Genomic DNA, 12,590 nt, shown 5'->3' on the forward strand with positions numbered 1-12,590 from the left:
CCATTTCTCGATTTCTTAAAGTGAATATATCACTGACGTGAATCGAGGAGCGCAGTATTGATGAGTTTTGGGTTTTGGCCAGGTGGACGAGACCCTAGACTTTCTTCTCGAAGCGCAGGAAAGGTTTTACAAAGTTCAATTAACGGACGAGGCTAATCTTTTGGAGAGAATAGACGGGCTGATGGGAAACGTGACAAATATAGCTTTGCAGCGTGACATTAACAAGACCCACGAGATGGCGATCGACGTCAAGAGGGTTTGGAAGATCATTAAGGAGTGCCAGGAGCAGGGTCTGTTACTCAACGAGAGGCAGAAGCTTTTCGGGATTCCAGTAACGCCCTACGAACACCTCAGTAAACTGATTACGGAGTTTGACCCTTACAAGACCCTATGGATAACCGCTTCCGGCGAGTAATGAGCCAAAGTTACACACTCGAACACCGTCGAGCTAACCGAAGTTGTTCAATTTTACACAGACTGGCTGAAGTGGTACGAAATATGGATGGAAAATCCTCTGGTGACCATCGATGGGTCTCAGATCGAGGCGATGGTCGCCGACATGTTCAAGAGTATGACGCGCTGCATGAAGATATTCAACGAGCAGCCCGGTAAGTATCCTGCCATTAATGATCAGTGGACGAAAACTTCCTCAACCCTCGTTTGCAGAAATCCAGTATATGGCGAGTGAAATCAGGGAACAAATCGACGTTTTCCGACCTTTCATTGGCCTGATACAAGCTTTGCGCAATCCCGGAATGCAGCCGCGGCACTTTGTGGAATTGAGCGACCAAACGGGGATTCAAATATCTCTGACTCCGACCTTGACATTAAAGAATTGCATCGTACTCGGCTTGACGGATTTCGAGGAGACGGTGAAGAAAGTCGCGGAGGGTGCCGCGAAGGAACACTCGATCGAGGAATCTCTCGACAAAATGCTCGCGGAGTGGCAAAACGTTGTGCTCGAGTTCATCCCCCACAAGACTGCGGGTAATATTGATCGATTCCCGTGAGGATCGACGATCGATCACGACTGTTACTCGCGCCGTGTAATTTGCCGCAGATACCGGTGTATTGAAAATCGCTGACGAGATAATCATGATGCTGGATGACCATGTTCAGACGACGCAGCAAATCAGCTTCAGTCCCTTCAAGACTGCCTTCGAAGAAAGGATTGCCGACTGGGACAACAAGCTCAAGTTAATCCAGGACGTTTCCGTCGCCTGGCTGGAGGTGCAAAGGTGAGAACATCGTCATCCTTTGATGAATTTTTACATCGTGATATCCAAGAGCCCCGTTGCCAATTTTCCCTGTTACATATTCGCCCTGTAGAGCATGGCTGTACCTTGAACCAATATTCACGTCGGAAGATATCAGCCGTCAGCTGCCTGTCGAGTCAAAAAAATACAACGTCATGGAGAGAAATTGGAAACGGATAATGAAGGCGGCTCACGCTTGTCCGACGGTGCGTGTAACTTACTCACCTTTATCGAGCAAATCGAAGAAAAACTTGTTCCGCCTCGGGCAGTGATCACTTCTCTAATATCACTGTTCAGATCATAGAAATTTGTCCGGATCCAAATCTTCTGGAGAGTCTTAAGGAGTGTATGAGTCTTTTGAACGTCGTGCAGAAGGGTCTGTCGGACTACCTCGAGACGAAGCGCATGCTCTTCCCAAGGTTCTTCTTCCTCAGCGATGACGAGCTTCTCGAGATAATCGCGCAATCCAAAAACGTACACGCCGTTCAACCCCACCTGAAAAAATGCTTCGAAAATATTCACAAGCTGAAGTTCGAGAGCGATCTAACAATTACGAACATGTACTCCGCCGAAAACGAGGAGGTCACTTTCCAACCGGCGATTCTTCCCACCGGTAACGTCGAGGATTGGCTCGGGCAAGTTGAGGAGGCCATGAGGGACACCTTGAGGTGCATAATCGGCGACGCTCTTGAACAGGTTGAGTCCAAGCCGAGGAAGGAATGGGTCTACATGTGGCCGGGTCAAATTGTCCTCTGCGGAGGACAGACATCCTGGACAGCGCACGTCGAGGAGGGAATAAGGACTCAGACCCTCAAGAATTATTACCACCAAATGCTGAAACAGGTACGTGGCGTGTGACAAGATCAATGGCTTTTCACGTATCAATCCAAGCGTTCGAAAATTAAGTGAAACCAAGATAAAGTATCATTCACCTTCCGTACAAAGCTCGATGACCTCCGCGACTTGGTGCGAGGTAATCAGACCGAGATCCAGAGGATGATACTTGAGGCGGTTATTGTGATTGAAGTTCACGCCAGGGATGTCCTGGCAAAATTGGTCCTTGAAAATATCACGAACGCTAACGACTTCGACTGGATATCGCAGCTTCGTTATTACTGGGTCGACGACGAGGACCTCAAGGTCCGAGCTGTCAATGCTGAATTTCCTTACGGGTTCGTTCAACGTTATTTACACCTGGATCGGGGTCAGTCCCTGTCACACCGCGTAACGGATACCGTTTCGGCAGGTACGAGTACCTCGGTAACAACGGGCGACTGGTCATCACGCCGTTGACGGATCGTTGCTATCTCACCCTGACCGGTGCACTGCATTTGAAATTTGGTGGGGCACCAGCCGGACCCGCTGGGACCGGCAAAACTGAGACAACGAAAGACCTTGCGAAGGCTTTCGCGATACAGTGCGTGGTTTTCAACTGCTCCGATCAACTTGACTTCATGTCCATGGGGAAGTTCTTCAAAGGATTGGCCAGGTATCGTCTTCACTGTTGGAAAGGTTATTTTTTTTTTTTAATACCATTACGAATACTAACTGTCATTGAGTATTACTTGATGTAATGCTATATTATACCCACCGCGTTTCAGTTCGGGTGCTTGGGCTTGCTTTGACGAGTTCAATCGAATCGACATCGAAGTACTTTCCGTTATCGCACAGCAAATATTGACCATACAAAAGGCTCAGCAGATTTCAGCAAGCAGGTATAATATAATCTGGAATCAAATTTTCACCAAATTTTTTCAAAATTTATTCAACCATGACTGTGTCGCGTCATTTTCAGATTCATCTTCGAAGGAGTTGACCTTCTGCTGAGGCCGTCCTGCGCGGTTTTTATCACTATGAATCCAGGATACGCCGGTCGTACGGAACTTCCGGATAATTTGAAAGCGTTGTTCCGTCCGGTAGCTATGATGGTACCGAATTACACGCTGATTGCCGAGATATCTCTGTTCTCCTTTGGATTCTCGAACGCTAAGCAGCTGGCTGGAAAAATAACGTCAACGTTCAAACTGAGCTCGGAACAGCTTAGCGTTCAGGTGCGCTTGGGCGTTCTCGTAAATTTTTCGTCATTTACCGTGGAAAATCCGTTATTTTGTGAATTATTAGGATCATTATGACTTCGGCATGCGAGCGGTAAAGACGGTGATAGCAGTCGCTGGGAATCTGAGACGCGAGCAACGCGACATGACTGAAGCGCAGATCTGTTTACGCGCGCTGCGGGATGTGAACGTGCCGAAGTTTCTCAAGGATGACTTGAAGCTGTTCAACGGTAAGAAACTTGATCGCGTCTCCTCTACGCCATGGCAAGTACGATATAATGTGATTGCTCCGCTGACGCGTTTCACGCGTAACCAAGTTCCAATTCACCACCTAATATTACACGGCGACGTGACATCGAGCCACCGCGACATTACCTTCGCAATTTAGAGAATATGTGAAAGGAAACAGGGAGGGACTGTATTGCGTCTTGCGAAAACTGAATCACCAGCATTGTTCAGTCGGTTCGGTGAGCTTGCATAAGCGGTAGCTTGAACCCAACTGCATGGGCATGCCAAAAAGTAAGAAGCACTAATGAGAGTCGTAATCTGGTCCGCCTCAAAATTGTGTTACTCGATCCGTTCATTCATCCCCACTTTGTAGAAATAAGAAAAGCATACCGAGTGGCACTGAGCCAAATATATCGTCAGATGGGCACATTAATATAACCCGCGTCTAAGTAGACGTTGTATATTAGCGGCAGTGGCCGAACTAATTTTGCATGATTACACGCAGACTGGCGCCAGAACAGATTTATTTATCATGTTACAAGATACAGCCGAACAAGTGGGAGCCATCAATTAAAGGCGCTCCCGGTGAACTGACCGCGTGCAAATTACTTCACTTTTTTCGACTATTCTTGGCCACTCGAACGCTGTTTTTCTTTTTTGTTTCCAACAAACAGATCCGTATTCGAACAATAGATTCGGTGATTCGTTATTAGAACACTTCGCATTTGGACTAGAACGAGTATTTCAATTATGCGGCATTTTTCACCACATTTCTATTTTTCCTATCGAAACAAGGTATCGTTTCGGATCTTTTCCCGAAGATGACCGAGCAGGCCGTGGACTACGGAATCCTGGAGGCAAGCATTCGGAAGTCGGTCAAGAGTAAAGGGCTACAGGACGTCGACGGTGCGTGTTGACCCAATTTTAATTTCCTTCAATTACACATTTTTTTTTTTTACATAGAAATGATTATTCTTCGACAACAACTCTCCCTGTTACCTTGAAACACCGACTTCAAAAATTTAATCACTGCTTAATTTTAGCGAGACACAAAAGCCAGAGATCATTTCTCTGGCCGCATTTTGCACAAAATTTATTAGTCCCCGCAAAATCGGGGCTTCTGCATTCCGGATAAACGGAATTTTAATTGGACGGGATAGTGTCGGGTTGTTTTAATTTACCTCCACGTCTGCATTGGCCCCGGGCGGTTCTTTGCGGCGATTACTCGAGTATTACCCAGACACAAGTCCAAGAGAAGCAATAACGCGGGTAAACAGCTTTGAGAATAAATTTGTTGAAAACCGTTGTAAAATAACCGCAAAATTGTGGTTCGTTTGAAAGACTAAAAATTCCTGATATCCGATTAGGCGCGCTTTATGTACAGGAGATATTCTTTGATATACCTACGTCAGTCCATGATTTGTGCAGACGTGTTAAATGAAAATGTTAATTATTTATTCGTAATACCAAATTAGTTTCACAGCCTCTCGAGAGATCGTTTATAAAAACTCTAATGTTCCTCGCGAAATTCTCCACGTATTCATGCTCGTCGCTCCACGTTTTGAACATTTATCAAACGCTTTGGTTAGATACGAAGCGGTGATTTATACGAACGTTGTCAGATAAGCGAAATTCGCTAAATTTTTAACCTTACGAGGTAAGAATTATCGTGGTTTTGAACTTTATCAGCACCCATTTTATTCGCCATTTCATTACGCGAAGCTTCAGGGGTACGAAGGGATGGGAGAGTTTTATGGAGTGTGGATGAAAACGGCGGACAAAGCGTCTCGCTTTCTGAACCCGAAAGTCTTGAGAGCTCTTTGTTCAATCGCCACATCAAACGAGAGGTCAAGCTCACTCCATACCCCAGAGTATATGTACAGTTGGCAAAAACCGATTTTATTACCAGTTTAAATTAAAGCGTCACTCGTAAAGAAGCATGTCTAAATTACGCGTAATGTGAGTAGACAATTCTGCACGGCAATTTTTCCGCTTGAAATAAACTTCGAACAGGGTACTAATTTTACTTGAAAAATTATAGCTGAAACAGGAATATTTTCACTTTGCGGATAAACCGTCTATTTTCCGATGAATAATTATCTTCTAAAGAAATTTAAAAAAATTATATTATTATAGCTAAAATATCGTTTGCAGTTTATAATTAATTTTTTCCCAACACCGTCTGTTTAAAAGAAGACAGTAATAGCTGAGTTACACTCACTCTTATTTGAAGGATTATTATCGAACATGAAACGGAAATAAAATTATCGACTATATCAGTAATAATGCGCTTGATGATCCATGAATCTGGGCTTCAGGCATAAAAATATTAATAGATTTATTTAAAGACAATTTTTTTTTGGATAGCTTGCAACCAACATAACCGCCGCATGTAAAATTTTCCTCATTTTGTCGGTTTTTGTGAAAATCGTATTCACATCGTTCCACGCGAAAGACGAGAAAAAGACACGACTAAAAAGGTATAAAAAATTTAAAAGCCGGCAACTTCTATCGCGAAGATGATAAATTTCTTCGAAACGTTTGTACCGGCGGTATTGTTTCTTTTACCTTTTTTCACCGCCAACCTGTGACGTGAGGGTATAACATAAATCTCGTCTTAAAAGCCGCGAGGAGTGCAGGGATCGGGAACAATTTCACAGGGGTGCGACGTTGAATGAATTACGTACGAAATTGGCGAAGCGCTTTTTCCACGGGGAAGAAGATAGCACTCGAGGGCTTCAAATTACGGGACTCGAGTCGCCTTGTAAGATTTTAAAGAAAGTCGTGGTGTAACTTACCCGCAGCGAATTTCCCTCGCAACTCAAACTTCGGCACGAACAGACTTATCGCGTTTCTGTTCACACCCAAATGTGAGATTAACCCTTGTTAATCAGTTCGTTAGTTAATAGTGGTAAGTATTCTTACAACCTATTTTATATCCATAGCGAATTTTTCAATATATTTCTTTGCGGTTTTGTATTATTACTGATAGTAAACTAATAGATTTTCAATACTCGAGAGTAATTATTGCGATGTAATGTAGATTGTTATTGATAGAAATAAAATGATTGATAAAAACCGTGAAGATTGATGGAATAATTCATTTGCAAGAAAGTTATCCCTCTACACGTATAAATGTTTTACATAAAATCAAAGTCTTAGGGCTCACTTATTACGAATCTGAGATCGGATTTAAAAAATATAAGATGGCGAATCCAATATGCCGGAGGAAATTTTCAAATTCCATCGAATCCGGAGAAAAAATCTGACCGGGTGTTTTTGGGGACACTGATTATGAATCTGAAATCAGATTTTGAATATTTAGTAGGGCGAGTCCAATTACCCCTGCATGAGTTTTTTGACCTTATTTGAGGAAATTTGAAATTTTCATCCACCACATTGGCTCCACCATTTTGAATTTACAAAATTTGATTTCAGATCATCGTAATCAGCGGCTCCAAAAATCACAGAATACTATCTTGTCACGAAAGTTGACTCGGCACAATAATGTGTGATTCAAAGGGTCAAGAGTTTAATTCCACTTCAAAATTTACCCAGCACGTTTACCGTATTGATTCAGTATCATTTTCACTTAAGAAATGCGATGTCTTTTCGCACCCCAGTGAAGTAGATTCAATGAACACCATTTATCTCTAATTACGCGTCACTTTCCTCCCGTATAACTTATTAATTCGCGTTCAATCTTTATTCTGCATCGTAAATTCCGCCACGACAACGGATCGTGCATGTAACTCGGGTATGTATCAGAGCTCGCAACAAGAGGAGAGGGTGGTTCTACCCCATCCGCAGTTCCGGGCATCAATCACGGCTTGACCTCGTTCCATGCACAAACGCACGTCAGAGAAAAATTCTGATCAAATATTCAGCGTTGCTCTTGCCTTCCATTACCCGCGACAATGACAATGAAATCGATACGGAAACTCGAAAAAATACCCCCCCCCCCCCCCCCCACTTTTTCTAGAGACACGGGGATAAAAATTATCCAGACCTTTTTCCATTCACTTGTCCCTGAATTCCTGGCAGTTTAACGAACTATCAGTTGGCCATCGTCTTCCATCCATTTTTACGCTCGTGGTGTAAATAACCCGTTAATTGAGTGATCCCGATAAAGAAAAAACGGAAACAAAAAAACATTGAATATTATAATAAAATAATAAAAAAAGTTGCGAGCTGTAGGTACCTACCTACAAGTTATAATTCAACAAAAGCTCGGTATTAATTCGTTCCTGTGTCTTTTGCGCAGAGTACGTACAAAAGGTGATTCAGCTTTACGAGACGACGGTTGTGAGGCACGGTTTGATGCTGGTGGGGCCAACAGGATCCGGAAAGACGAAGGTAGGGTTTGTGAAAGGGCGGATACTGTAATAACGATTGGGTAATATCAAGTTCAATCGGGTGAAAAAAAAAAAATTTGCTCTATTTCTATAGACGGTGCTTATCGTGCTTTCCACTCCGTGTTAAACATATTACGAAAGATTTTTCCCGGCATGCCGATACCGTTTCCTCGAGTTTACTTTTTTACTTTTCTTAGCGACCTCTGAGGGCAAGGGGATTTTTTTTGCTGCAAGTTAGCTTTGTACGCAAATTATACAACGTGCGCGATGGTATCTGGGTGTGGTTTGCTTTTTTCTTTTTTCTTTTTGCCTTCATTTTTTAAACATCTTCTTTTTACACTAGCAATAATTCCTGGATTGTTTTTATTAATTTAACGACTGCTTACGCGCTGCAGCAGCAGCAGCAGCAGCAGGTGCAGACTTATGGTCTTTTGACGAATACGAAAGCGTCAGAGAATAACGAGGTCATTATATAAATTTCGTTTAAGATGTCGGGCGTGATCCGTGACGTACCTTTAATTGCGATCTAAAACTAATTGTAAGCAAAATTGAGCGGCCAAGGCCACCTACCAAGAGTGAAATTTGAATTTACGCGCTAATTACGTCGGTGGTTTGTAAAATTGTAATATGTAGAAAAGTAACTCGGAAAGTTTTTAATCACCGCACTGCCATGATTTTTCAGTTCTGGCAAAGGGGATGTTATCCGGGACTAATTCGTATCAAAAAGAAAAAAAAAAAAAAGAAAGAATTTTGTCTAGTAAAGTAGAGTAAAGTATTTTTTTGTTAAAGCAATTTTCAATTACGCATTCGCTTGTTTCAGGCAATGCATTTTGCTCGGTGTATTTATTGTATCCATTTCAATTATCTCCCGTTGAATACGGTAATCGCTTTATTTATAGGTGCACATTCAAGACCCGTAATTTAGCGATTAGTTATAACGTTTAATGCGTTTGTTCCAAGAAAATCTCGTAATGGGATTTTCGTTGTTTACCACCGTCAAAAATCCTGCTAATATAATTGAACTGATAAAATAACGAAGCTCGGATGATACGTATTATTCATTCCAAATAATACAACGGATAAAAATATGTGCCTCCAGAATTATTATAGAGATAAATCAACGCGATTATGTGTAAGAAATATCTAAAACTTAGTAAACCTTGCGCTGTTTTATTCGGTCAATTATGAGCGAAGATTGCTTGTTCGGTTTCAATAGGTATACGCAAATTTCCCCGAGAGTAATTTTTTCGACCGAAAAATAAACGAGACTTGAATTAGTTCTACGCCTCTATGTAATCGGGTAAATGTATGTATATGGAGCATTCCATGCCAAAAAAAATCTAGGTGTGATCCTTGGCGTCAGACCCAGTTTGAAATGGCACGGAATGCCTCATAAAATATATAACGCTTGTATCTTCTCGCAGTCTAGTTAGTGTCTAATATCCGCGACTTCAAACCGAGGGAGACAAGGAAAAAAGTTTTCAGCCGTTGTCTCTCTTTCAAAATCGTATAAAAGGTAAAAAGGACTTTTTCATCACCCACCACCAAGGCTCCCATTGGGTTAGAAGCGAAGCGACGATACGTGCGATCCATGATATTGTTTTCGGGATCGGATTTCTGACTCTCGTTTATCAGGCTCGTGACGTTCCCCAGAACTCTGCTGCGTATCCGTTTACCCGATGCAATCAACCACACGACGGTTACACTTGTTTACCCACTTCGCGCTATTATACTAACAATAAGCGACAAGAATAACTGGATTTAACGAGATTTGTAACGATTTTTTTTCTCTATCCCTCTCCGAAATTAATTCGATCCGTGAAATTTGTCACAAGATTTCAACCCCTTGGAGCAACGCGATGCGGACAATTCCTAAAACAATGTTTTCTGCTTAATTATCGTCGTTCGTTATGTGTAAAAAGTTGTTTTCATAATCACGTGAATTTTTCCAAAATTTTACGACTCGTCGCAGAAGCTGTTATCTTTTTACGTAAAAATAATATGATTCTGCATGTTTTTGCTTTCCGCACATTGAAATTTCTACCACATTTTGACCTTTCACCTTACACGTCCTCTTTCTATGCTTCGAAATTCTATTGTCGGTTAGAAAAAAATGAAAATTGAAACAAGACTAGATAAATCTGCAAAGATAAGTGAAGTAAATTTTTATGATTCGCGGGTGCCTGTTAACTAAATACATATTATTACGCACATTTTGCATAATTCACCACGCATACTATTGTGGCAAACTACTTTTTTCAATCCTGTTCAATCACTCCGGCGCCTAATAATTGACGATCAGATGTCGATGAAATCATTTTTAACAGTGTAAAAAAATATCTGATCAACATTTTTAATCGTCAATTCATTTCGCGATAGAACTCCTCGTAATTTATACCGAGACGTTGCCGCCAATCCTGACCCTGACATTGCGGCTGATTTACAATAATGTGCTCATCGTTGTTCAGGTGCGATTATACATACTTATATAGCTTGGGTACGGTTCGATTTATTAGCTGAAGGCTGAACGACGCTTGGAATTGATGCGGTCATCCCGAGTATACATTAATCCTTCCGGATGATTAACGATCCGTGATACCCGTTCGGTGAAAGGTCGAAATCATAGAACTGAGGGGTGGCTGAGGAACGTTGATCAATCTCGGAAGCCGGTGCCGATCCCTCTTTGGTTTATAATAATTGGAGAGGCACTCCCGGGATTATTATTTTTGGAGATCGATCGATTGATCGGCCGTTTTACCTGTACTGGAAAATTGCGAACGTCTCGTTTTCGCCCATCCGCGTGGAACGGGAAAAGAATTGCGGAGGAGAATTTAAGAAGGCTTGAAGTGACCGCGATAAAAAATTAAAAAACATGGCAAAAATCGTTGTTTCTTTTTTTCACTGCATAGAATTTGTTTTTGCGAAAAAATAATGGCACTTACAGCCTTGACGCGAACGAAATTCGCGGCGGCTGCGAAATTTTTGGAGTCTGTTCGAGACCGGAAGTTTTTTTTTTTTTTTTTTACACCTTTCCTCACCGTCCCACCACCTCTACCGTCTTCTCATCCCATTATCTTCGTATTTTTTATCCCGATTTCGCGCTTTTCGACTCGCGAATTTACACACCAATTTCCGTAACGGAAACGTACGACGCGGTTTCGAATGTTAATTCATAATCGTAAATATTTATTCGTTTATACATTTATATTATCAGTATTTTAAAGTCTATAGGTATACGTATAGCATATTAGCGCGTTATACAGAAATAGCTTTATATGTATATTATTCATACAGAGACTAGAGGTACACCTATATATGTATATATAGGAGTAATGCATTATCATACGAGTTTTACGGGTATACAATTATTTAATTGATTTGTATGTAAAGTAAATTAATCTCATTATCTGCTGCGTTGCAATTATACAATATACACGTATTACGCATAGTATATAAGTATAACATCTATGTGTATAAACAAGCGACTATATTTCGTATAAAAATAAGCTTATAATACATCTATGATAATAATAATACCAACGATAATGACATATAAGTAGAAATTAAGAAAATAAGCTTTTCTCAATACGTTTAAATTTTCGCCAAGCTTATCAAATATACACATATAATATTTCAGCGCAATTGTTCAAACGACATATAAATGCAGCTGTCTCAAAAATACCACCGATCATACCAATTGATTTATTTGGGTACGTTACAGATATTACGATAAACTTTACGTGGAATAACAATTTTCGTCAGAATATCGGAACAACAGATAAACAGCAGAAAAATACGAATAATTAATCTGCTCAAACCTGTCGTCTACAATTTATAGATGCGGTATTAATTTAATATTACGTATAAAAGATAATTATAAATTCTTATAGTACATCCTGAATTAAGAACGAGGGTTTTTTTTTTGTCTGAGAGTTGGACCTAAATCGATCGATTACCGAGAGAGTGATTCTCCTAATTCGTGTTGAATATAATACATACAAGCAGCAAAGAAGTGTTAGAAAAAAAAACCTACCACTTTAGTAGCATGGTGAATAAAAAAAAATGTTTAAATAACACATCACGTTTGGGTTAGCCGATTGATTTGGCTTTTGGGGCAATGGTACATAAATTTTTTTCACTTCATCAAGTGTTTATTCAACCGATCAGACGTGGAATAAAGAAACAAATATTTGCAACCCGACCTGGACTGAAATTTTTGTTTGTTCACCGTTTTTCGCGTTACCTATCGGAAAAAGAAATATTTGCGTTAGATATCATATACCCGAAGCGAGCTTGAATATCGCGAAAACCCGAGGCTGACAGTTTTCATTTTTGTTTTTTTTTTTTTTTATTTTTCTTACACAGTTACCTCATTTTTCGCTTTTCTGTGATCCGATTTAGGCCTTCGTCCGCGTACTCGCCGGTATTTATCGTTACGAGCATTACCTACGTGAAAATGATCGCACTTTACGTATATATTTATCTAATCATATAATTGTATTCAAGGACATAGTACGCAAAGATATTTACACATTTATATTATATATATGTAGGGTATACAATTATAATCCGTACAAAATCGCGTCTATATTATAATCGGAAAGTAAGCACGATCTACTTGACACCTGAATACAACTTGGAATATATTACACATACGTACATGATATATAACCGAAAAAAATATATACATATCAGGG

General features: G+C 40.7%; 1 protein-coding gene across 1 annotated transcript in view; it reads left to right on the forward strand.

The window, feature by feature from the left end:
• Positions 1 to 12,590, forward strand: part of LOC124184816 (dynein axonemal heavy chain 1-like) — a 67,115-nt gene that overhangs the window by 3,192 nt on the left and 51,333 nt on the right. Inside the window, exons 10-22 of the mRNA XM_046574920.1 lie at positions 83 to 407; positions 477 to 608; positions 667 to 987; positions 1,061 to 1,238; positions 1,330 to 1,462; positions 1,554 to 2,099; positions 2,202 to 2,428; positions 2,503 to 2,745; positions 2,858 to 2,971; positions 3,052 to 3,307; positions 3,378 to 3,540; positions 4,334 to 4,444; positions 7,803 to 7,894. Of these exons, the coding sequence (XP_046430876.1) occupies positions 83 to 407; positions 477 to 608; positions 667 to 987; positions 1,061 to 1,238; positions 1,330 to 1,462; positions 1,554 to 2,099; positions 2,202 to 2,428; positions 2,503 to 2,745; positions 2,858 to 2,971; positions 3,052 to 3,307; positions 3,378 to 3,540; positions 4,334 to 4,444; positions 7,803 to 7,894 (2,841 nt within the window). The remainder of the gene's footprint in view (positions 1 to 82; positions 408 to 476; positions 609 to 666; positions 988 to 1,060; positions 1,239 to 1,329; positions 1,463 to 1,553; positions 2,100 to 2,201; positions 2,429 to 2,502; positions 2,746 to 2,857; positions 2,972 to 3,051; positions 3,308 to 3,377; positions 3,541 to 4,333; positions 4,445 to 7,802; positions 7,895 to 12,590) is intronic.

Source organism: Neodiprion fabricii, chromosome 6 (genome assembly GCF_021155785.1).
Source record: "Neodiprion fabricii isolate iyNeoFabr1 chromosome 6, iyNeoFabr1.1, whole genome shotgun sequence".
Classification (NCBI taxonomy): Eukaryota; Metazoa; Arthropoda; class Insecta; order Hymenoptera; family Diprionidae; genus Neodiprion; species Neodiprion fabricii.